Source organism: Malus sylvestris, chromosome 10 (genome assembly GCF_916048215.2).
Source record: "Malus sylvestris chromosome 10, drMalSylv7.2, whole genome shotgun sequence".
Taxonomy (NCBI): Eukaryota; Viridiplantae; Streptophyta; class Magnoliopsida; order Rosales; family Rosaceae; genus Malus; species Malus sylvestris.
In genome coordinates this window covers 20,548,266-20,574,455 of record NC_062269.1, presented here as the reverse complement: position 1 = coordinate 20,574,455, position 26,190 = coordinate 20,548,266, and the positions used below count along the sequence as shown (strand labels likewise).

The following is a 26,190-nucleotide window of genomic DNA, read 5'->3' as shown; positions in this document are numbered from 1 at the left end:
ATTACTAAATCCGTTAGTCAAACATCCAAATTTTTCTAAAAATAAAATTTCCCCTAGAAAAAAAGGTTGTCCGAAAAAATATTTCAAAACTTTGTTGGGAAGAATTTATTTCCCACCAATTTTTTTTTATCAAAATTAAATATTTAGGCAATCTTTGCCTGACGAACACTTGGAGGTTCCCTGATGAAATTTTAAGGTTTTTAACACATAACATGATTTTTAAAAACCTTTGCCCGATGAACCATTTCGTCGAACTAAAGCTTATAATGTTATGACACCAAGAGCCTTCTTCTTTCCTGTTCCTCGTGACGGTCTCTCTTGCTCTATGTCTCTCTACTCTCTCTCTCTCAAATCTCTCTCTTGACTAACCTCCACTGTAAGTCTTTGCATTCATGTAGTAGCAATGAAGTTACTACATGAATGGGAAAATATGAAATATGTGAAAATTGTAGGAAATATGAAAATTTGGTAAAATTGTAGAAATATGTGAAATTGTAGGAAATAAGTGAAATTATTATTATTATTTTCCACAGATGTCACCGTACTTGATCACCAGTGGACGCTGCTCTGCCTCCCATTCAGGTCAAGGCGACCGTTCCCCAACACCACCTAAGTGGCCACTGCTGAATCGGTGACCGACCCTAGTAGTTATGCGTCATCGGAACAGGTGGCTTGATCTACCAGGTGGCCTTATAGCCACAGATGATACGAGTTTGTGGCAGCCCCAGCCCCAACCTACCATGTTGATGGTGTACGTGGAGGTCAATTAGGCTGTCGCTTAGTAGGTAGGAGACGGAGAACTCCCCACCAAGACGAAAATCAAACTGCGGGGGATTTGTAAAGGGTTGGTGACCAATCGGGTCACCCGAATATTACATGCTCAGATCCAGGTCAATTACAACCCGAGTCCTCGGTGATCGAGTGATAAACGATGCTATCACCTCCACCAAGTGTCCCATGTTCGTGGAGGACGCACACCCCCCAGGTATAAGTGTAGATAATGAGACAGATTTTGATAAGTGTAGAACTTTCTTAATTTAATATTTTTTTACTTTTACTTATTTATTGTGGTTTTAAACTAATATATTTGGTTTTTATTTTTCTTTTTCAAGCCAACTTCGAGATCAACATGCAGGACCCGGGGACTACCTAATACATAAACTACATGTGAAGGGAGCGATACAAGGAATGGAAGTACAAGCTGCACTGCTACTACAAGACTTGTGAGTCTCCTGATGCAGCACCTGCTGATCCACCCGAGGAATTTTTGGAATGGATAGGAAAGTGGTTGTGGTTGTGCACTCATTTTCAGAGAGAAAATTTTTGGAAGTCAAGTTTTATTATATTTTAATTTTAGTTCATTTTTTTGTGTTTTTTTTTATTTTAGTTTATTTGAGTTTAATTCATTTTTTTTATTTACAGCGTAAATCAGCAGCGAATGAAGGTAAATGGGAAAGGAAGCCGCACCTTCATCTCTTCGGTTCTCAACCTCTGTCATATAGGGTCGAGTAATGGCGGGTGAAGGGTTTGCATTTCCCATAAATGGATGTTTTGGGGGATACGCATGGTAATTATGGCAACTAGGTTGTAGACAACATTTATGTAAGTATTTCGTTATACGTTTTAAATTCAAATTTCATTACACTAAAAAATGGTTTAAATTATGATATATAATCTTAATTAGTTTCTCTTGTTTTTTTTGTAAGCTTCTATGTCGCAAAAGAAGGACGACTACCTTGCCAACCTCTCCCAGCAGCAACAAACACGCCAATCGAGGAGCTAACACCTAATCCAGAGGTGTCCCTACACTTACAGATGGACGGGGGCGGACGGAAAGGCAACAAATTATGTGGCCAAGGATCGGGTCGGGTTTGGCACCTCATGGGGTCCTATTCTTCATCGAGTTCCTCCGATCGAGACGTCTTCCAGATTGCAGCAGGTGGTGATGAAGCAAGCGCATGTAAGAAACGTAGTTAAGCACCAAAGAGAAGAAGTGACATACTTAAGACACTCGCTTGCTAATAGCCGCGCACCAGCGTGACAAATATATTTATACCTTAAGGGCAATTTGGTAATTGCATATGTTCGATAATATAAAATACGACAATTTAAGGACGGAGTTTGACATTATCTCTTGGAACGGTACCATGGTTTAGACCAAGGTTGTTCACCTATCGAATGGGCCTTCTTCATGTGTGGGAATCCGGATCCATAACCACCATGTGATGCAGAAGTCATTCAGATTCGTGAAATTTTTCTTCTTATGCCATATAGTATGTGTGCCCCCTGTCCTTTTCCATTACAACGTAATAGTGGAGGAGGACAAATGTGGAGTTGTCACTCCATGCTTTGCCGATGGTCTTCGGTTTTAACTCATCGGAGTGGTCTTAGATTGGTTGGAACCCTTATGTTCCTTGTTTAGGAAACAAACTGAGAGGTTATGTCACTTATTCCTTTTACTTTTACAAGATATAGTTTTGAACACCATGTACGTACAATACCTATGTATTGGTTATGAATCTGTGGCATGGATTTTCTCCAAAACAAAAATCCAAAGAAGACAAGGCAAGGTCTCTTTGCTATCTATCAATATGTTCTCTGTTCTGCTTTCAGATAGTTCTTATGACATCACATGGTAAATACCTATTCGAAAGTTGTTATAATTTTTTAACACATTGCAAGCATATGATGAATCGTGTTGATGCACAAAACCGGAAGGGTCTTGGAACAACGTAAATCTGACCGTGAATCTGCAAAAAGGTAAAGAACACAAGATGTATCGTGGTTCACCCCAATGTTTGGGTTACATCCACACTGATGTTGATATTGTTTCACTTTGAATGGCGAATATACAAGAAGGCTAGAGGCAGTGTGCTCTCTAGCCTATTTTCTGTGTGCTCTCTTCCCATAGCCTAAAACTTTGCCTCCTCAAATGAAGAGAGTGAGAAGTCCTTTTATAGAATAAGGGCTCCTCACTTATTACATATTTACCCCTTCATTTATTACATAATTACATTTGAGTCCCCCGATTATTTATACGAGATCTAAATACGGAGGCCCTAAGTATGGTACAAACAGTAGTCCCCCAAGTCTTCAGTCAAGAGAGTCTTTTGGCTGCAGACTTAAAATTTAATCCATGTGTGGGCCGAAGTAACTAGATGTCGTCTAGAACTGAATACTCAATATAGGGCGGTGCTCAATGTGAAATGATGCTCAAGTAGAAGTAGCATATGTTGCGCGGCTGCTCGGCTTGTGGCTCATGTTACCTTGGTTGGCTCGACTTGTGGCATTGAAGGTGGGGGAGTCCCTTTTATAGAATAAGGGATCGCTCCTCAATACATGAATGATAGGCTAGGAGTGATGCTCGCGGCGAGGCGGTTTCTCACCAGGCGGCGATGCTCTCTAATGATGGTGAGGGGTCTTTTTTATAGAATAAGGGCTTGCTCCTCAATACATAAGTGATGGGTTAGGAGTGATGCTCGCAGTGAGGTGGTTGCTCAGCAGGCGGCGATGCTCTCTAATGATGGTGAGGGGGTCCTTTTATTGAATAAGGGCTCGCTTCTCAATACATAAATGATGGGTTATGAGTGATGCTCGCGGGGAGGTGGTTGCTCAACAGGCGGCGATGCTCTTTAATGATGGTGAATGAGTCCCTTTTATAGAATAAGGGATCGCTCCTCAATACATAAGTGATGGGTTATGAGTGATGCTCGCCGTGAGGTGGTTCCTCAGCAGGCGGCAATGCTCTCTAATGATGGTGAGGGAGTCCCTTTTAGAGAATAAGGGCTCGCTCCTCAATACATAATTGATGGGCTAAGAGTCTCTCTCTAATGAAGGTGAGGGGGTCCATTTTATAGAATAAGGGTTCGCTCCTCAGTACATAAATAATAGGCTAAGCCCCCAAGTATTTTTCTTGAGCCCCAGTTGTGGAAGCCCAATAGATGGTATATAGTGTAGTTCCCCAAATCTTCAATCAATAGAGTCTGTTGGCTGGAGACTTCAAATTTAATCCATGTATGGGCCGAAGTGGCGGTTGTTCAGAGGCGGTCTTTGTATACCATGCACTGAAGCTTTGTAGGTGAAGCTTTGAAAGTGAAGCTTTGAAGCTGGAGGTTTTGTAAATGAAGCTTTGAAGTCGGAGCTTTTGTAAATAAAGCTTTCGAAGCTGATTGACATGAGTGATGCTCATGGATGTTGACATGAGTGATGCTCATGAATGTTGACATGAGTGATGTTCACGAATGTTTATGTATGATTGACATGAGTGATGCTCATGTATAAGTTTGGAGTACTGGACGTACTTTTGATCACCTAGTTGGTGATAATAGCGGCAGGCTGCCGAATAATTTTGAAATACTAGACGTACTTTTGATCACCTGGTTGATGATAATAGAAGGTGAACCTTTAAGTGGAGGGATGGAGGTTGGAGTTTGAAGTCATAGGGTCTGGCTCTTTTGGGCATATGGGCCTTTGCCTTTCAAATAACAATCCAACCCATTATTTTGGGCTTGCCCTTTTTTTTTTTTTTTTGGCATGCTGCCTTCTTTCTTTACTTATGATTACATTCTGGTGGGTTTATACAGATGTCTGCAAAAGATAAGAAAAGTAAATCACATCATTCAAAAAAACTGTTGCAGAATGTGGGTATGGCAGATGGTTGGATAGTGGGATAGCATTTGCACAATTGAAGGGATTTTGAGCTTTTGCTTTTGCTTTTACTTTCTCTTTTCCACCGTACCTCTCTCTGTCTCTCCACTTCCAGACATACTCACCTGCAGACTTGCTTTTGCTTTTTCTTTTCACTTTTCCACCGCACATCTCTCTCTGTCTTTGTCTCTGCGCTTTCAATCTTGTCAAAACCGAATCTAGCACTAAAGTAGAAAGCCACTGAAAGCAACCATGAGTCGCTGTGCACAGCTACCAGAGACAATCAGTCCCTTTCTTGCATTCCATCTCGGGCAAAGTTGGTGCCCAAAGCAGGTTCCGGGAGCTCTGGATGAACTTCTTTAGCAGGTAGATTAATCTCTCATTCTTCATTCGGGAATCCATACAAACAAAGATTCTCCTTTTCAGAATCGCATTGCTGGGAAAAACGTTCAACATCAGTGGTGAGAGCTTTGATCAAGCCGACTCGAAAGCCCTTGAAGTCGGTGAAAACCTCCTCCATAGTACCTTGATCTGAACTCAGATTCTCAGACAAATTCTTGCAAGCATTTGATTCTTCTGCATAACGTTTCGCTGTGCTACTCCTTCTCCCACAAGGACTGGTCTGATCATGACTACTTCTTCCCCCATCAGTTGATACTTGATACCCCTGATGAGCGCCCTGCCTCCCATGCTGGCACGGCCACACCGGAGTAAATGACCCCGAAGATATAGGGCTGCGCGCGGCTGGAGTTGTTGCTCGAATAGGGGTGGTAGTTCTTGAAGGTTTCTGGCTTGCAGTAGGGGTCATATATGTCCCCATGTCCCTTAAACATATAGATCTCATAGTCGCTGTCGAGTTCTCCATAGATTTGTTGTTTCCAATAAAGACAAGAAACGGAAGCTCCGAAGCGAGAAGAATAGGAGCGGAAGCTCCGGAGCGAGAAGAAGATGAGCGGAAGCTCCGGAGCGAGAAGAAACTTCCCGGTTGTTGTGATCTCAGAACACGGTTCAGAACCGCCATGGGAGTGACCAAAAGGTCTTTTTCTTTTTAATTGCAGAGAGAGAGCTTGTGGTGTTTTGTTTGAAGAGGTGAAAGAGATCAGAAGCAAGAGCAAGGCAGAAAGAGTTTTGGTTGTCTCTTGGGTTTTGCAGATCCACGGCGGAGGTGAAAAATTGAGAAAGGACCGACATAGCTTTTCGTTTCGTTTCCCACAGACGGCGCCAAATGTTGATGCACAAAACCGGAGGGGTCTTGGAACAATGTAAATCCGACCGTGAATCTGCAAGAAGGTAAAGAACACAAGATGTATCGTGGTTCACCTCAATGTTTGGGCTACGTCCACACTGATGTTGATATTGTTTCACTCTGAATGGCGAATATACAAGAAGGCTAGAGGCAGTGTACTCTCTAGCCTATTTTCTGTGTGCTCTCTTCCCATAGCCTAAAACTTGGCCTCCTCAAATAAGGAGAGTGAGGAGTCCTTTTATAGAATAAGGGCTCCTCACTTATTACATATTTGCCCCTTCATTTATTACATAATTACATTTGAGTCCCCCGAGTATTTATACGAGATCTAAATACGAAGACCCTAAGTATGGTACAAACAAATCGCTAAAACCATTAAAATTATACATTGATTTCCCCTGAAAAAGAGTTAAAATTTCACTATAAAACTAATTAGCAATACAATAAGCGCAAACTACTTATGCGCACAAATTATGTTTCTTGTTTTCTTCACGTGAGATTCTACCCCCGATGAATTAATTATTAAACACAACTTAACCCCTACCCAACTCGGGAAGGGTAGTTGACCGTTAAAATTAGGACACCCAGTAGTGAGTCCCTACCGCTCTTTTCATTTGGTCCCCATTGTTCAAATATTTAATGCCTGAAAATCAAAAACCTAACTCTCTCTTTGTCTTTGATCCCATGTTCTCCTCTTTCTTGACGAATATTCTTACACACTGTGTAGCCTAATTCCTCCTCTGCCTCTGCCTCCTCTTCTTCTTGTAATCTCCGAACAAAGTCTAAACCTGTACGGAGTTTTCGATCCGATAATCCTCAATATTCATCACAAAAACTTGATTCCTCGCAACTCTTTATTCCATTACTCACAAAGATTCAGTCTTTCTTCTTATCTTGTTTTTCTTTCTGGTATTTGATCAAGAAAGTTCATTTCACATTCAATCTGTTCATCGAATCCATGGCGGTCGCGGGCCATTCGATCCAGACGTGTTTTGGTATCAAAGCTAAGAACCCAAGTGCCAATTTAGAGAAAAAGGTTTTTGGGGTGCCAGTTTTGCATCATGGGTTGTCTTGTAATGGGAATAAATTGAAAGGGAAAGTTGGTAACAGAGTGCAGGTGGATTTAGAGGCGGCGGAGAGTTTGAAAATTTTGAAGAGTTTGGATCTTGATGCGGTGTCGGAGAGGGAGTTGAGGGAGAAGGGGTTTTTGGGATTGAGGAAGACCAAGCTTGTGTGCACAATTGGGCCGGCTTGTTCTTCTTTGGAGGATTTGGAGAAGTTGGTTTTGGGAGGGATGAATGTGGCAAGGCTCAATATGTGTCATAACACGCGGGAGTGGCACCGCGACGTCATTAGGAAGATCAAGAGATTGAATGAGGAAAAGGGGTTTTCTGTTTCAGTTATGATCGATACCGAAGGCACTCAGATTCATGTTGTTGATCATGGTGATCCATCCTCTCTTAAAGTTCAGGTTAGGAGAGTTGCCCTTTCATAATTTTTATCCGAAGAAAAAAAAAGAAGTTAATTTGATTGAATTGTATTTTTGTTGGATTATCAGGAGGATTCAGTCTGGCTATTTACAAATGAAAATTTTGAGGGTTCTCTTCCATTCACAGTGCAAGCAAATTATGAAGGTTTTTCTGATGGTCAGTGGCATAATTGCGAATTGTACAATTGCAGTTTTATTGGAGTGGAAAATGCATTTTGCATTGATGATTTCCATGTAATTTTTGTGGCAGGTATCAAAGTGGGTGGTGAACTTGTTATTGATGGTGGAATGGCACGCTTTGAAGTCATAGAAAAATTAGGAAGCGACCTGCGTTGTAAGTGCACAGACCCCGGTCAATTCCTGCCTCGTGCCAAATTCAGCTTCTGGAGAGATGGGAAGCTTGTGGAGAGGAACTATGAGCTCCCAACTCTGTCTACTAAGGTATCTGTACAATGTTCTTACATTTCCTTTTTTCGAATTGTCTGGTCTGGCCTTTCTTAATGAAAGTAAATTTCTCTGTTAAGTTTATTTGTTCATGTTTACTTACATTCTTAGATCTTAAACAATACATTTTGATGCGGATGTTCATTCTGCTTTCGTCTGCAGGATTGGTCCGACATTGAATTCGTAATCTCTGAAGGCATTGATTTTATTGCCATGTCATTTATAAACAATGCGGAATCTGTGAAGCATTTGAAGAATTATCTCTTCACCAAATCAGCCAAGTAAGGCAGTAGACAATTATGGTTCAACATTTTATTATTTCATTGGAAATTTTCTTCCTTTCATGATGTGATGGATTCTTTGAACAATATGATAATGGCGTCAGATTCTCAAGCAAATAACGATTTGAGTCAAGCAGTCTTTCCATCAGATATAAATCCTTACCGTTCTTTTTAGAAGCCACTAATTATATCAGCACCTCTTGCAATTATCATTTGGAATATCAACATGAAAACTTAGATTTCTGATTTCCCTTTGCAGATCCATAAGGGCACGTTTGTTTGACAGGATTCGCTGGGACTGGACTGGACTAGACTATAGTCCAGTGTTTGGTGGGCACCGGGATTAGCTTTAATGAGCTTAGGTGGGATTCGCTAGGACTAAGGGGGGGCTTAGCCGTTCTTCACAAGGGATCCCAATTTCGGGCGGACTCGTAAGCCAGAGAAACCGCGTCTTCCCACATCTCACATCCCACATCGTCCTCATCTCTGCGTCTGCCCTCGTCGTCGTCCTTGCCGTGCTCCGACATCGTCCTCACGCTCATCGTCGTCCTTGCATCTGGTCGCTGTCATCTGCCTCAAGTTGGTAAGCTTCGAATCTTGGATTTTTTTCGTCGATTTGTGTGGATTTGTTTGTGATATTAACTGAGGTTTATTTGATTTTGTTGTTTTGGGTTTGAGAAATTCATAATATACAAGTGGATTTGCAATTGAACAAATTAGGGTTTTGATATTTAGGTGAAATTGAGATTAGAATTTGGGGTTTTCATAAGATGAAATTGAGATTAGTCTCAGGTGTGTGCTCTCTGTGTGTGTGTTTGTGTGTACCGTGTGTAATTTGTCTGTGTGTTTGTGTGTGTGTGAGTGTGTTTGTGTGTGTGTGTGTGTGTGTAATCTGTGTGTAACCTGTGTAATATCTGTGTGTGTGTGTGAGTTGTGTGTGTAAAATGTGTGTGTAATCTATCCGTGTGTGTGTGTGTGTAACCTGTGTTATTTGCAGTGTGTGTGTGTGAGTTGTGTGTGTAACCTGTGTGTGAGTTGTGTGTGTAAAATGTGTGTGTGTGCAGTGTGTGTGTATGTATGCAGTGTGTGTGTGTGTATGTATGCAGTATGTATGCAGTGTGTGTGTGTGTGTGTGCAGTGTGTGTGTGTGTGAGTATGTATGCAGTGTGTGTGTGTGTGTGTGTGTGTGTGTGAGTATAAAAACAGAGTGTGTGTGTGAGGGTAAGAGTGTGTTGCACTCTGTCCCCGTGTGTGTGTGTGTGTGACTGTGTTTGTGTGTGAGTGTGAGTGTAAGTGTGAGTGTGAGTGTGTGTGAGTGTGAGTGTGTGTGCAGTGTGTGTGTGTGTATGCAATGTGTGTGTGTGTGTGTGCAGTGTGTGTGTGTGTGTGTTCAGTGTGTGTGTGAGTGTGTATGCAGTGTGTGTGTGTGTATGTATGCAGTATGTATGCAGTGTGTGTGTGTGTGTGTGTGTGTGTGTGTGTGCAGTGTGTGTGTGTGTATGTATGCAGTGTGTGTGTGTGCAGTGTGTGTGTGTGTGTATGTATGCAGTATGTATGCAGTGTGTGTGTATGTATGCAGTGTGTGTGTGTGTGTGTGCAGTGTGTGTGTGAGTGTGTATGCAGTGTGTGTGTGTGTATGTATGCAGTATGTATGCAGTGTGTGTGTGTGTGTGCAGTGTGTGTGTGTGTGTGTGTATGTATGCAGTGTGTGTGTGTGCAGTGTGTGTGTGTGTATGTATGCAGTGTGTGTGTGTGTGTGCAGTGTGTGTGTGTGTGTGTATGTATGCAGTATGTATGCAGTGTGTGTGTGTGTGTGTGCAGTGTGTGTGTGTGTGTGTATGTATGCAGTGTGTGTGTGTGTGTAGTGTGTGTGTGTGTATGTATGCAGTATGTATGCAGTGTGTGTGTATGTATGCAGTGTGTGTGTGTGTGCAGTGTGTGTGAGTGTGTATGCAGTGTGTGTGTGTATGTATGCAGTATGTATGCAGTGTGTGTGTGTGTGTGCAGTGTGTGTGTATGTATGCAGTGTGTGTGTGTTAGTGTGTTGCATTCTGTCCCCGTGTGTGTGTTTGTGTGACTGTGTTTGTGGGTGAGTGTGAGTGTAAGTGTGAGTGTGAGTGTGTGTGAGTGTGAGTGTGTGTGCAGTGTGTGTGTGTATGCAGTGTGTGTGTGTGTATGTATGCAGTATGTGTGCAGTGTGTGTGTATGTGTGAGTGTGAGTCAGTGTAAGTGTGAGTGAGTGTGAGTGTGAGTGTGTGTGCAGTGTGTGTGTGTGTGTGTATGTATGCAGTATGTGTGCAGTGTGTGTGTATGTGTGAGTGTGAGTGAGTGTGAGTGTGAGTGAGTGTGAGTGTAAGTGTGAGTGTGAGTGTGTGTGAGTGTGAGTGTGTGTGCAGTGTGTGTGTATGCAGTGAGTGTGTGTGTGTGTGTGTGAGTATAAAAACAGAGTATAAAAACACAGTATGTATGCAGTGTGTGTGTGTATGTATGCAGTATGTATGCAGTGTGTGTGTGTGTGTGTGTGTGTGCGCAGTGTGTGTGTGTGTGTGCAGTGTGTGTGTGTGTGCGCAGTGTGTGTGCAGTGTGTGTGTGTGTGTGCAGTGTGTGTGTGAGTGTGTATGCAGTGTGTGTGTGTGCGCAGTGTGTGTGTGTGTGCAGTGTGTGTGTGTATGCAGTGTGTGTGTGTGTGTGTGCAGTGTGTGTGTGAGTGTGTATGCAGTGTGTGTGTGTGTGCAGTGTGTGTGTGTGTGTGTGTATGTATGTATGCAGGGTGTGTGTGAGTCTTTGTCAGTGTGTGAGAGTGTGTATGTCCGTGTGTGTGTTAGTGTGAGTATGTATGTGTATTTTGCACATTTGTCCATGAGTGTGTGTGTATGTACTTGGTTTATAACCATGATATTACAATGTGAATGTTTTGTATTGTGTGGGGTTGATGCTGAATTGCAATTTTTTGTGGTTGTTGGTTGCAGAGAAGAGGAGCATAAACAGAAGGCTAAGGCTAAGGCTAAGGCTAAGGCTACTGCATTAAAGGTGTCCTTTAATTTCCCTCTTCACATGCAATGCCTAGCAATGACAGCAATCCTCATACTAGTGTTCTTAGACACATGTTTATAGATGTTTATAGATGTCCTTAATTTGTTTTTTGTTTTTTTTTTTGTTTGGATAGATATGGATCGAAGGAAACTTTTATTGATCTTATTGTTAGAGATGTCTTATTTGGAGACAATTTGTATTTGTACGATTCTTGTGGTGATGATGCTACGTGGCAAACAGAGACATGTTGAACGACCCACATTGACTAACCATTCACTTATTAGACGAGAGATTAGTTTGTGTTATCTGAATGGTATAATAGGGAATACTGATACTGAATGTGTCAACGAATTGAGAATTGATAGAAGGACTTTTGGCATATTATGCGACTTACTTCGTCAAGATGGGAGGGTAAAAACTGATGGTTTGGTGTCTGTAGAGGAACATGTGTGTATGACTTTACAAATATTAGCACATCATACTAAGAATCGTAGTGTTGGCGGTAGATTTTATAGGTCGGGAGAGACTATAAGTAGGTATTTCAATAGCGTATTGCAAGGAATTTTGCGATTACAAGGTATCATACTAAAAGTCCCCCAGCCTGTGCCTATTGATTCTACAGATCCTAAGTGGCGATGTTTTAAGGTATGATGAGAATTTTTTTTCATTTTCCCTAAGTTTTAACTCTTCATTCCCTTTGTATAAATTAACAACAACTTTTTTATTTTTTATTTTTAAGAATTGCTTGGGAGCATTGGATGGAACACACATTGATGTGCATGTACCTGAAATTGACAAACCAAGATACCGAACAAGAAAGGGTCGAGTCGCAACTAATGTGTTAGGTGTGTGTTCAGGAGATATGCAGTTCATATATGTGTTTCCGGGGTGGGAGGGTTCCGCATCAGACTCTAGAGTGCTACATGATGCAATTAGTAGGCCTAATGGTTTTAAGGTACCAGCGGGTAAGACTATTACTTAGTCTCAACTTTGTAAGTTAGGTTTAGTTCTGTTTGTCAACTACAAAACACTAATAAGGTCTATTTTTATTTTTTTCATTAGGTTATTATTACCTTGTAGATGGTGGTTATACAAATGGTGAAGGATTCCTTGCACCTTATAGAGGAATACCTTATCATTTATCTGAATGGGAGGGACGAACACCTTCTAATAAGGAAGAATATTTTAACATGAAGCATTCTAAGGCAAGGAATGTAATTGAACGCTGTTTTGGCTTGCTAAAAGGAAGGTGGTCGATACTAAGGAGTCCATCTTTCTATCCGATAAGGACACAAGGTCGAATAATTACCGCTTATTGCCTACTACACAATCTTATTAGGCAAGAGATGTCTGTAGATCCAATGGAGAATTTGCCAATAATAGAAGATGGACAAAATACAGAAGAAGGTGAATATGTTGGTAGTGTTCAAACATCGGACCAGTGGACTGCAATGAGGAATGATATGGCTCAGAAAATGTATAATGAGTGGAGAGCAATTAGGAACCAGCAACCGAACTAGCTATATGTGTTAATGATAACATTTTATTTTAGTATTCCTTTTTATCATGCATTTGTTAGATATTAGCACAATGATTGGATGGTATGCAAATTAATTGGATATTATGCAAGTTGATTGGATATTATGCAAATTGATTATTTGTATGGTATTTTCCTTCATTAAAATATTTTTTGTTTAGGTATGGATAACGAAAATTTTTTGAATGCTACTCAAGAGCCAAAAGGAAGAAGGCGTAAATGAGAAGCATTTGAGGAAGAAGTATTACTAGGAGTTCTTGAGGATTTTGTTGCTCGGAAGCAACGGTGTGACACCGGTGCTTTCAAACAAGGTACTTTGGTTGAAATAGCAAAAGCTGTCAATGTTTTATGTCCTCATTCAAATATAAAGGCAAATCCACATATTAAGTCCAAGTTTAAGAAATGGAAAAAAACATATAGTATGGTCGTTGACATGATAAACACAAGTGGATTTGCATGGAATGATGTCAAAAAGTGCGTTGAAGTTGACAGTGATGACGCATGGCAAACTTATGTGCAGGTTCATATCCTATTTTATTTATGCATTAGTTATATTATTGCTGCTATATTTGTTACGCATGCTAAATTTTAGTTTTGCTATGTTGATATAATCTTAGAGAAATAAAGAAGCCGATGGATGGAGAAGCAAACATTTTCCACTGTTTGATAGATTTGCATATATATTTGGAAAAGATCGGGCTACGGGTAATGTAGCCGAAACCCCTGCTCAAATGGTGGAGGAACAAAGTCATGATCATGTTGGTGAAAGTGATATTGGAGGTGAAAATTTTGTTTCTTCAATGAACCAACAAAGCCAACAAAGCACCCCATCTGAAAATAGCCAAAGAAAGAGGAAAAGAGCTGTGGGAAGTTCAAGTGATGGAACTGAGGCAATTATCAGTGGACTGAAAGATTTTTATGTTGAAAGTGGGAAGAGGATGCAAATGGTAACTGAAGCTTTAGTTCAAGGTACTGCAGATCATACTGACATAGCTAATGAACTTGAAGCAATGGGTCTCTCTCCTATGGATCAAATTGATGCATTGTCTCTTATTTTGGATAAACCAAAAAATGTCGGAGTGTTCAGGGCAATCAAACCGGAACTCAAGAAAGTGTTCGTCCAAAGGCTTTTAAGCGACAACGCAAGCGGATGAGGATTTTGGCTAATGTTAACATGGATGTATTTTATTAACGTTAACATGGATGTATTTTATTAATCATACAATCTTATGTTATGACTTATAACTTAGCTTTGCACTAGTATTTTGGCTTATGTTAACTAGCCATTTTGTAAATTATGGAGATCTATTTTGGCTAATGTTAACTAATGTTAACTAGGATTTTCTAAATTATGGAGATCTTATGTACTTGTATTTGTTGAAGTTGCATGTATTGGCCACTATGATTTTTCTTCTGTTGGGTGATAGAGTTTAAATCAAGCTACATTTGCAAATTAAACCCAATTCTATTAGCAGGTAATAGAAACAAAACAATTGTCAATTTTTTTTAAGATTCATAATATACATGGCAAAAATATGCTCCAATTAACTCATATCATGAGATTTGTAGCATTACTCTATTACACAATGGCAAAAATTTGTAGTCCTAGTCTAAGCAAACACAAATCTGGTGAACAGTACTGTTTTTCTTATCCTGCTTCTTAGTCCGAGACTGCACCAAACGCTTCACTAAGTTAGTCCAGCTTAGTCCAGTCTAAGCCAGTCCAGCTTAGTCCCGGCAGCTAGTCCAGTCCGAGACAGTCCAGCGCAACAAACGCACCCTAAGAGTTTTGGCTAAGATTGAGAGCTTGGAATCCCTTCAGAATTTGGAAGAAATCGTAGAGGCTTCGGATGGAATTATGATTGCGCGAGTTGACCTTGGAGTTGAGGTCCCACTTGAACAGATTCCAACAGTCCAAGAAGAAATAACCAATCTCTGCAGGCGGCTAAACAAGCCAGTAATTGTAGCTTCTCAGTTTCTTGAGTCAATGATCGAGTATCCAACTCCAACGCGTGCTGAGGTACGATTAGGGTGCTCCTAGAACTACCGTAATTATGATGATTATTGTTGTTGCATGGGGAGCCGCAAGAGAGAATTAATCACATTATAATGGTTACTTTCTCAAAAGGTTGCAGATGTTTCTGAAGCTGTTTGACAATATGCAGACGCGTTGATGTTAGCTGGGGAATCCGCAATTGGATTATTTGGAGAGAAGGCTCTTTCTGTCCTTCAAACGACCAGCAGTAGAATGGAAACATGGAGTCATGTGGAAAACCGGCAAGGTTCTCTCCTTCAGCGCCAACTAGGAGTCTTGTTGCCTGACCGCATTGCTGAGCAGATATGCAATTCTGCTGTTGAAATGGGTACTTTCACTTTTCTTCCACATCATCTTTTTTCCTAAATTTAAATCTCTTGTGAAAGCCAACTAACGAGCGACTTTGATTTATAATAAATTAATAGTCCTGCTGAAGAACATTGAATTTTCTGCTATGCTGGTTTACGTTATTAAAACGTTAAAAACTTCGTACCAACTTGTCAGAATTGTATCGGTAATTGATTGTTGAATCCGAGAAATAATAAGGGCATGATATTGAAAAAAATACAAATGATGTTCACTTTTTTGAATCTATGAAAGTAGAAACCAATCAAGGAAGAATTTTCAGAGTCTAAATATTATGTATTTGTGCACATAAGTTACAATTAGTCAACGTTTTCTGTATGTGCAGCTAACAACCTTGCTGTGGATGCAATCTTTGTGTACACCAAGCACGGGCACATGGCATCGCTCTTGTCACGAAACAGACCAAACCCTCCCGTATTTGCTTTCACAAATGATGAAAGCACCCGTATGGCTCTTAATTTGCAGTGGGGAGTGATCCCTCTTCTTGCCAATCTATCGGATGATATGGAGTCTAACATCTCAAGCACCATCCATCTCATAAAATCAAAAGGATTGGTGAAAGAAGGAGATTGGGTCTTGGTGGTCTCGGATGTCCCTCCTTCCCGCGTTACTCCAATGGCATCCCAATCAATCCAGGTGAAGACCATTGCTTAGGAGGAAAACTTCTTTTTCGTTCATGGTAATGTATAACCACAAACAATCTTCACAAGTACTAAACAAAACATAGTACTGGAATCTTAGAGTCCATGGAAGTACTGGAACGGAATGTTTGATACATAGAATTGTCTTGGCTTGGACTAAATGTAAGTATAGCCTTGGGTTAGGTTGATTCCATTTAGACCCCTTGTTTTAAATGGCCTAAAATAAGCCCACATAGGAAACTTTTAATCCCAGCTTATTCCGTTGTTGACTAACTCCATGTTTGGTCCATGATGAGATTGGTAATAAATAGCCCAATCCAGTCCTAGTTCATCAATCAAACGCCTGATATGTGTCCGCATTCCAATAACACCTTAAGTTGTGTATCTTTCCTCAACTGAACTCAATTTAGGGAAAGTAAAATTCCACCTTTGCTTTTACTCCTCCTTTTCCCAACACGCCTCCTCCTGCCATATGAAATATGCTCGGCTCCTTACATGGAGCCATTCCTCCTCATACCCTAATAACAATTTGACAGTAGATGTATGTCCGCTTATATTTTTTTTTCCCTGTTTTTCCGTTCCCAATGAGAGATGACTTCTAACATGTAAGAATCCAAATAATTGTTCACGTATTTCCCACCATCCAAGATGATGCCCATCTCCTTCACCATAACACCACATGAAATCGAAATTTAATTCCTCTAAAATAATCTACGTACATTTCATTTTTCCCTTTACTTCGATCTCAGGTCATCGTCATCAGCCACGCTGGCCAGCTTAGAAATGGGCATGTCCCATTTCTTGCCTCTCAAATCGCTCACCTTGCTGCTAAGTGTGGTGAGGCCTTCACAAAGGTTGCTGGCATGTCTGTGTCCAGTAAGAAGCTTGACAAGGACCCTAACCCCTCGAAGAACCGCTGGATCATTGAAATTTTATTGTTTTTGGCCGAAAGTTTATTGTCGTTTTCTTTTTTTTGAAGGTTTCTAGACAATTTGACTGTCATCGCATCCGATTTGCTTCAAGGATAGTGTGGAAGAGTTGAGCAGACAAAACACTGTTGTGTGATAGACTCGTTTATGTCATCTTTTGTTGCTATACAAAAGGCTCTAAGTCTAAACCCTGAAGAAACGTAATATATATTCAATAAAAATAAAATCTCAATTCCTTTATGCTAATCTATGTATTTCTCGATTTATCCGTGGCGCTTTGCGCAGAATTCATGCTAATATTCTCCATATCGTTCTATGCATTTCATTTTCCTTTTATTACATTGATCTCAGGTCATCAACATTAACCAACTTGCCCATATTACAAATACAAGCGCTCCGTTTCATGACTGAGATCGATGTATTCATTTGAGAAGGAGCTGAAGGATCTCAGGTCATTGCCGTACTGCCTGGTGTGAAGAACTTGAGAAGGAGAGCTTAAGTACTTCAACAATGGCGGCCTAAGCGAATTTGTTTTTAAGTATTTTATGGATATTTCTGGGTCTGTTTTGGGTGTTATCATACATAGCCCGGGGTTAGCATTCGCTTCCATGGATGGTGAAGGCACTTAGCAGACAAAAGCTCTGTGCTGTATTCGTCTTATTTTAATTACCATTTTGTTTCTACAAATTGGGATAGTAAAGTTAATTCAAAGCTTAATCATTTTGCAGATTTCACATGATAGGACACGATCGATTGTCCGACTGTCTGATACATAAGAAATTATATTAGTGAAATACTGAAAAAGCACTTGAAATGGAGAAAAACTTTTCTGCACCAAAGTAGAGAAATTAGAAGAAGGTCGTATACCTCTTCAGACAGTCTTCCGAAAAAATTGAATAAGTATTAATGATAAAAAACAATGACTAAAACTGAAACACACTTTTACGCTCACACTTATTATCAGTTACCAGATATATTAAATGAAAAAAAAAACCACCAAAATAACTATATTTACAATATAATCAACAATCAGTTCAATCTTGAGAAATCAAATGAACAAAAGCTTAAAAGTTAAAGCATTGAAGTTTCACTTAAGGATGGTTCTTTTTACTTTCTTTGCCACAAAATCACCAATTAAACCTTCATAATTAATCTTGTCTAAAAAGCCACTTTCAGTTAATATCAAAGCAAGCTCATTTAACCTTTCAAGCTGGTTGATCACAAGTATGATTTTAATATTTTTTTAACTTTGAGAAACTCATTTCCACATACGCAACGATAACTATAATTAACAAAATTCTGCATGCAATGCTTACAGTCGAGAAACAACGCATTTTCTTCAAGTAGTTTAGTGCGTCAATAAATCTTTTCATTTCTTTAAGCAAATCCTCTCTGAAAAGTTTCAATTCTACAAATAACGCATCCCTATCAACATCAAAGAACTCACATTTCTTAAGAAAGTTATGAAGACAATGTTTGCGGTGGATGAGGCCTCATATAATATACAATTTGTAATTTTTTTCTAAGTAGAAAAGTTGGAAAAGAGGCAATTGTCAGTCCTACTTGAATTTTATTTTTTTCAGTCACATTATGATATAATAATGTGTAATATCAGGGATACTAATTATTTTTTAAAATAATATAGTTATTGATAATTGAATTATTACTTAAATATTGATTAACGTGCTTATTTTTTATCATTAGTACAAAAACATACTTGCGCGACAAATCGCACAAAGTATGTTTGCGCAACGGTGACAACAAAACGTCACGCAAAGACATTTTGCACAATGGAACTTTACGCGATGAAAGCTGGCATCATGCAAAACAGTTTTGCGCGACCCCAACCTTCGTCGCGCAAAACAGTTTTACGCAACGAACATACACCTTTGTCACACAATGTTGGGAAAAAGCAATAAAAGTCTTGATTTGGCGCCAAAACTTTGTGCGACACACAGATCGCGTAGCACAAAACTGCTTTCACTGCCCTTGCACGACGGTTGATGCACGACGAAGGTTTTGTTGGGCTAATTTTCAGGCAACGCTTTTTGACTTTGCACGACAACGGTACCTGCGTTGCGCATACTGTTTTTTGTACTAGTGTATAATGCTAGGAAGACTAAATTTTAAAACAAATTTGCACACCAAATGATTTGTCATCAATAGAAAATAGGGAGTTTTAACGAAACATTCTCGGTACTGTTCACTTTTAACTAAAAATCACATTTTTACCTTTCCCTGATACTATTCACTACACCTTTATTTGTCATTTTTCATTAAAACTTAAGTTTTTTTGAACTTTTTGTTAGTTTTTCTTAAAAAATAAGAACTTTAATCAACACTTAAGTATAATTAAATCATCAACAACGACATTATTCCCTTCCCCTTTAATGTAGATAACATTGTTTTTTCAAAAAAATTTAAAAAAAACCACATTATTAGTTTAAAATTTTAATCTCTTTAGCATAATCCCTACTCGAAATGATTACAACACTATATCTGTTCTAGGAAATGGTTTATATGTCCTCCAGCCGACCAATATAACATGCATAATCTACTTTGATTGTTCTCAGAAATGGTTTCTAGCTGCGGACTGCTACAGAAGGCCAAGTGCTGTAATCAATAAGCACATCTTGACATCCAAAAATAAAAAATTAATAATAATAATAATAATAATCAATAAACACATCTACCGATAAAGAAAAACTTATTTACACTCGTTTCATAATATTTTACATTAACTTAAAATATGTGTGATCATTTATCTGTGGATTTTATTTCAAGATTTAAGGTTAAATCGCACCCATATATATTTTTATTTTCAATATCAAATTCAAAAGTAAGTGACAACAAACTCAGTTCACTAGTTACCAATAATAAAAAAAATACTCCCCCAAATGATATAGCAAATGTGTAATATTCATTTCATAAGCAAGTTAACAGTTGTAATATTCTCTAAGGAAAGGAATTCTCATTTCTTTTCAAAAAATTGGGATTAATTGTGAGATTCACTCCACATCGAACTTCAATAATCCGAACAATCTATTTTTAAATTATTCATTCATAAATCATCTTTCCAAATAATCAATTCAATCTAAAACCATTTACTCATTTTATTGGCATTGATGAAATTTCAATGTTTCTTAGAACATAATGTTTGTTAATTTCTTTGAACTCAATTACATGTCTCAAACATTTTCAATTTGGCTAATATTTTACAAGAATGATCTAGGAAGTGCTGATAGGAGCATATTTATGCGACTTAGTGAGCTTGTTCTTGTGCATTTACGTTGTGTTTTCTTAGTTAAGTTAGTCTTTTAAGTCATTTTCTTGTGTTTTCAGGTTTTAAGGGCAAAGTATGCAAAGTAGTGCATTTTGGAGCACAATTGAGCTTGGAAGTGATATCACATGCTTGGAACGAAAGGAATGGACATAATTGAAGAAGGATTCCTAATCAACGAAGGAGTCCTAATTGAAGAAGGATTCCTAATCAACGGAGGAGTCCTAGTTAAAGATGGATTCCTAGTTAAAGATGGATTCCTAAAAGAATGAGGATTACTACTCAAATAAGGTTTCCTACTTGAAGTAGGAAAGTTAAGCCTAAAGTTTCCTATTTTGGGTTGATCTTTCCTAAACCTAAATGGCCTTAAGTTTCAGCAACATTGAAAGTTACCTAAGCATTTTTGGACACAAAGGAAGGTTCTAGAGCACTTCCCTATCATTGCCGCACCTAAGCCATTCTAGAACCCTTTTTCCTTGCCTTGCAAGGCTTTCTAGAAGCCTTATCATATCAGCCGCACCCCTTAGCCCTTTTCTCCTTTGGATTCTGATTTCTTGGGCCCTAATCCTTATTTTTTGCTAAGTCCAAGTCCTAACCTGATTTCCCTAGGGTTTTATGTGCCTATATATACTTAATTTTTAGCCTTGGCCAAAAGACTACCCTTCATAATTCATCATTCACACCAGAAACACATCCTTGTTCTTTGCCGCACCTTCCATCCATCCTAAACACTACCATATCATCCCCCATCCATTCTACACCATTCATAACCCCAAAAACCTGTCCCCAAGCTTTGTGCCGCAGCAAGTAGGAAGGGGGACTTCGTGGATGCACCTGCTGTCCAAGTTGGAGCGTCTAGGTGTTCTCTTTCTTTGGATTTCAATGTCTAAATTTATTTATCTTTGCTTTGTGCGTATGAGGAACTAAACCCCCCTTGGCTAGGGGGGGATTCGAAACCATGTTCATGCTTGCTATATAATTTGATTACTTTCAGTTGCGTTTCATAAGTTGTGAATTCAATTTGGTTATCTATATGAATTAAAACTGATTTGTGTGTGTTGGTTGAGAGTGCACGCTTAATTTTCATGCATAAATCTGATGCTAGGGTATAAGGGAGTTTCACCTAATTGTTATGAACTTATATTCATGAGTAGTAAAGGTTGCTAATCACAATCGCGTTAAGTAAATTCTTGGCATAAGTTTCATGCAACTCATAGTAACAAGTGCCTCGTCAATTCTTATGATTTTCATAGAACTTAATGATTCTTGCTTGTATCTCTATTATGCAATTCATGTAAGGAACTTGTGGGGAATGCTTTGGGTTGTCATTTGCAATCATCCAATTCAATAACTTTAGGAAAATCTGAGGGTTAATTAGTGCAATTCACGGTTAATCTGGGGCGTTGAGAATTCATAATTTATTGAAAGCAATTGGAAATCGTTTTGTATGCAAGTGTGACATGTGTGGAGAAGAACCTCCTAGCTAGCCCATCATCCATCTAATTCACCAAATTTCGTTAAAATCTGTTTAAGTTTTTCTTGTTTTATTTTACTTCAATTTCGTCCAAAACCAAACCCCCCCCCCCTTTTACTTTAGAGTGTCTAACTAGTTAGAATATGTTTTAGATTGTGTTTTTAAGAGTTTTGAGTCAAGAAAACCCAAAAATTCGTCCAAAATTGTGTTTAGAGTCCAAATCTGCCCAGTTTGTGTTTTTAGGCAGATTTGAGTGTTTTTGGGCTGTTTTGAGTCTTTTGAGTTGTTTTAGTGTTTTATAGTTTAGTTTTGCTTTCTTTGAGTCTAGTTTAGTGTTTTAAACTTTGTTTTACGTTTTTGAGTCAGTTTTAAGTGTTTTAGCAATCCCTCCTAATCCCCGGCCTAGAACGATCCCTACTTACATACTTTGCTACAATTGATAAAAAGAAGGTTTAATTTGTGTGCTTATATATTCCGCATCAAGTGCAACTTAAAAAATAGGTGGTTCGCATCATTGAAATTCGATATAGAGTGGCTTCCACAACTAATTCTAATTTTTTCAAAAAATGGAGGTCCCTTTAAATAAAGGACCCATACACACACACACACACTCACCTGTATGATTGAGTGACTTCAAAGCAAAATCTAGATTCAGACCTCATTTTCCATTTTCATTAAAAATGAAAGGGATTATAGGACCACAATATATAACAAAATCCACGGCATCTGTGGCGTGTAAGATCAAATCATGTGACTATAAACTTCCAAAAGAAAACGATACATAATTCTCTCACCTGTTGGCTTCTAGTTTGCCTTTTCAAGTAATTGAGAACCTACAAACTTCAGACCTGAGAGAGCATTTTTTTAGCAGATCCGTTTCTTTTGGGCTTCAGGCCAATAACATGAAATTCTTGGTAGGTGGCAACGTCTTGCCTTTACTTAAACAAATATACTTGGAGCCTCAATTATGCATGCTTTTGAAAATAAAAACTATCTTTTAAGATTGATCTACCAAGACTTCTAATGAGTAGAAAACTATATAAGATTAAACAAATCATTGTAGGTGTGACTGTGATATTTGTTAAGCAATATGCAAAAAGAGAATATAGAGGTCGCAGAGGAAAAAGAAGAAGAAAACAGAGAAGGTTTATAGAGAGAGAGAGAGAGAGAGAGAGAGAGAGAGAGAGAATGTATGAATTTCATTTGTATTTTCTTGATTGATTCAATGGTTACAATGATACAGTTATATAGAAGATTACCTGAATCTAACACTTAGCAACAATCCTAACTGCCATATCTATTTGGCTATATACTCTAACATCCCCCCGCAAGCTCATGGTGGTTCAAGCATGAGATTGTTTCAATTAGAGAGTAGAGTATCTCTTCACTGCTGATAATGCCAAATGCCTGACTAGTGCCTTATCTATTTGGCTATATTCTTAATGGCAAAAGCAAGACTCAATGTCATAGCCAAAAGCAAACCTTTTGGAACAGCAATAACTACAATTGTAATAGCTAGAGCAAAATATTCCAAGTTTTCCCATGTATCATCTCCAGACCTGATCAAGTGGGATCCTTCTTGAAGCTTGTGGTTGAACAATCCTTGTATTTTACCATTATACTGTGTATACCATAGTAACCAAATCAGTGTAGACTTGGTGCCCCCACCCTTATCAGAAATTCTCATATGGTAGCCTAATTGAATATCAAATATACTTCCACTTTTGCATAACCGAAGTACATAAAATCCTCGGAACTCATGTACAACAGTTTGAGTATGAACACCAATTTTCGCCTTGTTGTCAGAGTTAAGAACTGGAAATATCACTTGAATACACAACTGTAAACCCACTGAAATCAACTGAGAGTCTGCGCTTTCCTTATCAATGCATTCCAAAACTTGTTTTTCTGCATCATCTAAACACATGTCATCTTCTAAAACAATGAAGTGAGAAAGAAAACCAGACTCGCAATCATAAGCTGTATGAATTTCAACATTAGAATTGCTCTGTAAAAGAGGTTCATGATGTTTGTGTTGTTTATGGGGCGCATGGGGCTGTCTGACAGTGACTTTCTTCGTGGTAGCCAGCCCATTAGCTAAATCAAATGAATTGAAGTCTTCGAGGACCTGATCAAGCTCTAGCTCGTCTTTACCTTCATCATCTACACTCAGAGAAGTCTGATTTATGCTACTCAGATAAGCTGTTTCCCACATTTGGATATCCAACAAATCCCACAACTACATTACTAGAAGCTGAGAGACAATCAGCATCAAAATGATCATTCTGTGAACAAATTTGATGTGTGGTGATTTCAGGTGGTAGAGAACTAGGATATGGAGATGGAGGTGTAAATGAATAGGTCATATTTCTGTACAAGCAAGGGACAGCACTATGGTTCCTTCTATTACAGATTTGACATGGCTCAGGTGAATCAGTGATTCTGTAAATACAATTAGCTGCATTATGACCTTGTTTAGCACACAATTGGCAAGTGATTGTAGAATAAGAAGCTCCATTGTTAAACTGTGAAGTGAAATCATGTACAACATGTTTAGGATTAGAATACCTTTGGCCTTGATTATACTGAAACTTGCATGTGTCCTTTGATTTTGAGTAAAAGAATTGATTATGTCCAGTGCCTTCATTGCATCCAGAACTGGCATATAAACTAGAATGATCATTGCCTTGAAAACCCAGATTTTGCGTAGAGCCATTTGACGCAGATGATCCATGACCATAATTGGCAGGTATTGAGACTTTGGAACCCTGTCCTTGATCCTGTGCCACCATAGTAGAGAGGAATGGTATTGAGGAATTGTTTTGAACAAGAACTTCCTCTACAAGCAATTGGAATCGAAAATCTTTGAAAGAAATAACATTTTCTCTACCACGGATCACACATCTAAAGGTGTTGTACTCAGATGGCAAGCCATTAAGAGCAAGAATAACAATGTCCTCGTCTGCAAATGTGACTCCAGCAGCAGCAAGAAAAACTCTTGCTTCCTTGATTCTTTACAGGTACTGAGTCATAGAATCAGTGCCTTTCTTGATGGTATAAAGATTTGATTTCATTTGAAAGATTGCAATCCTACTCACGACAGAGAATTGATCTTGAAGCCTAACCCATAAATCCCGTGCACTTGTGCTACCAATAGCACAAGAAATTGCAGAAGAGGATAGGGTTGCAGTAATGAGATGCATAAGTGCCCTATCATGCATCTTCCATACTTTGTAATCATCAGACTCAACTCTTGAATTATATCCAGTAATGAAATGTCAGAATCACTAGAAGAGGTAAACGAGAATTGAGGAGGACATAAACTCGAACCATCCACAAAATTCATGATCCCATAACCTTCGAGTAGCAATTGCATCTGAAAATGCCATTGAAGATAATTGGAAGCACCCAACTTAACCGACACAGAGGATGAGACAGAAGAAATCAACCCAGAAATCGGAGACTGCAAGATTTGCAGTTGAGAAGCAGTAACCATTGTGAAGAATTTTCACTGAGGAATAAAACCAAACACTTGGTGTGCAAGAACCAGCCAACCGAAGTGAAGGACCTAGGAAGGAAGAGAAACGCCCAGAAAATCACAGAGAGATGAGAGATGAAGCGGAAGCACAGAAAACCAAAATCAAAGAAGCGGTCGAAGCTATTTGGGTGATTGATACCATGTTAAGCAATATGCAGAAAGAGAATAGAGAGGTCGCAAAGGAAGAAGAAGAAGAAAACAGAGAATGTTTATAGAGAGATAGAGAGAGAGAATGTGTGAATTTCATTTGTATTTTCTTGATTGATTCAATGGTTACAATGATACAGTTATATAGAAGATTACCTAAATCTAACACTTAGCAACAATCCTAACTGCCATATCTATTTGGCTATATACTCTAACAATATTACAGTTGCATCATCTTACTCAATAATTGTAGGTGTCTTATTTATCCACTCTTCAATTTTTGAGACAATAATAAATATTCAACAAACTATTTCTTTAGTGATACGTTTCTTTCATTGTTAAAAAAGTATAGGAACGTCTCTTCCAAGTATCCGTCACTTATCTTTATCCAATTATTTGATGCTACTTTTTCTCGTGTCTCCTATACATATTATTTCAACATGATACAATTTGTTTCCCACGTCAAGATCATTTTTCTTTTATAAAGGAGTAGTGTGGGTTATGTATGTAGAAATATGACTCCTTGTATTAATGGTTAGATAATTGCATGCATTAATATTAAGGTAGAAATCATACACTAATTACAAATATCACTTACATACTATATAATTAACAATAATGATGGAGAAGAATCCAGAGTTAACTGGACGAGTCTGATCGAACAAGTTTGGAGCTAAGTAACTAATGGCGGGTCTTGAGAAAAGGCTTGGTGAGGAGATCAGCAAAATGATCAGTATACAAAATATAGCAAATCTGATAACTTCCAAGAGCCACCTTTTCACGCCAAAAGTAACAATTAAGTTCAATAAGGCGCAAACGAGCATGATGAACGGGATTAACAGCTAAATAGGTGGCACCCAAATTATCATAATTTAAGAAAGAAAAAAAGAATGTACAAGAACACCAAGCTTCCCAAAAAGAAAACAAAGCCATGTCGACTTTAGCACAAACATGAGAAAATAAAATATACTCGGCACTAGACCTAAATACGGTTGCCTATTTCTTGGAATACCAGGCTATAAGATTAGAGCCAAGGTAGACAAGTTAGATGGAGGTAGAATGCCGACTGTCTAGACAACCCGTCCAATCCATCGAGGTAGGCG

The 26,190-nt window shown here is 38.8% G+C and overlaps 3 protein-coding genes across 6 annotated transcripts; all 3 read left to right on the top strand.

Annotated features, from left to right (window-relative positions):
- The first annotated feature begins 6,542 nt into the window (after positions 1 to 6,542).
- On the top strand, positions 6,543 to 8,111 carry LOC126586965 (pyruvate kinase isozyme A, chloroplastic-like). Its single transcript, XM_050251923.1, has 4 exons — positions 6,543 to 7,364; positions 7,452 to 7,539; positions 7,633 to 7,823; positions 7,989 to 8,111. Exons 1-4 carry the CDS (start codon positions 6,852 to 6,854, stop codon positions 8,109 to 8,111), a joined length of 915 nt encoding a protein of 304 aa, XP_050107880.1. The 5' UTR covers positions 6,543 to 6,851.
- A 4,952-nt stretch (positions 8,112 to 13,063) lies between these two features.
- LOC126586969 (uncharacterized) lies at positions 13,064 to 14,079 on the top strand. Its single transcript, XM_050251933.1, has 2 exons — positions 13,064 to 13,197; positions 13,295 to 14,079. The coding sequence occupies exons 1-2, from the start codon at positions 13,099 to 13,101 to the stop codon at positions 13,829 to 13,831; spliced, it is 636 nt and encodes a 211-aa protein (XP_050107890.1). The 5' UTR covers positions 13,064 to 13,098; the 3' UTR covers positions 13,832 to 14,079.
- Positions 14,080 to 14,435: 356 nt separating this feature from the next.
- On the top strand, positions 14,436 to 17,382 carry LOC126586966 (plastidial pyruvate kinase 1, chloroplastic-like). Of its 4 annotated transcripts, none has more exons than XR_007610941.1 (5): positions 14,436 to 14,697; positions 14,806 to 15,040; positions 15,404 to 15,714; positions 16,469 to 16,848; positions 17,000 to 17,382. XR_007610941.1 is itself a non-coding variant. In XM_050251925.1 (5 exons), the coding sequence occupies exons 2-5, from the start codon at positions 14,851 to 14,853 to the stop codon at positions 16,704 to 16,706; spliced, it is 636 nt and encodes a 211-aa protein (XP_050107882.1). In that variant the 5' UTR covers positions 14,437 to 14,697; positions 14,806 to 14,850; the 3' UTR covers positions 16,707 to 16,894. The 4 variants fall into 4 exon arrangements, 3 of the variants coding, with proteins under 3 accessions (XP_050107881.1, XP_050107882.1, XP_050107883.1); XM_050251925.1 differs by lacking the exon at positions 17,000 to 17,382 and having other exon boundaries at positions 14,437 to 14,697; positions 16,469 to 16,595; positions 16,699 to 16,894; XM_050251924.1 differs by lacking the exon at positions 17,000 to 17,382 and having other exon boundaries at positions 16,469 to 16,894.
- Positions 17,383 to 26,190: the final 8,808 nt, after the last annotated feature.

Excerpts from the sequence above, each read along its gene's own strand:
- LOC126586965 (XM_050251923.1), top strand. The coding sequence starts at position 6,852 with ATGGCGGTCGCGGGCCATTCGATCCAGACGTGTTTTGGTATCAAAGCT. Across the intron at positions 7,540-7,632 it reads TTATGAAGGTTTTTCTGATG|GTATCAAAGTGGGTGGTGAA; the intron begins GTCAGTGGCATA and ends TTTTTGTGGCAG. Across the intron at positions 7,824-7,988 it reads TCCCAACTCTGTCTACTAAG|GATTGGTCCGACATTGAATT; the intron begins GTATCTGTACAA and ends TTTCGTCTGCAG.
- LOC126586969 (XM_050251933.1), top strand. The coding sequence starts at position 13,099 with ATGGTCGTTGACATGATAAACACAAGTGGATTTGCATGGAATGATGTC. Across the intron at positions 13,198-13,294 it reads CATGGCAAACTTATGTGCAG|AGAAATAAAGAAGCCGATGG; the intron begins GTTCATATCCTA and ends ATATAATCTTAG.
- LOC126586966 (XM_050251924.1), top strand. The coding sequence starts at position 14,851 with ATGTTAGCTGGGGAATCCGCAATTGGATTATTTGGAGAGAAGGCTCTT. Across the intron at positions 15,041-15,403 it reads CAATTCTGCTGTTGAAATGG|CTAACAACCTTGCTGTGGAT; the intron begins GTACTTTCACTT and ends CTGTATGTGCAG. Across the intron at positions 15,715-16,468 it reads TGGCATCCCAATCAATCCAG|GTCATCGTCATCAGCCACGC; the intron begins GTGAAGACCATT and ends CTTCGATCTCAG.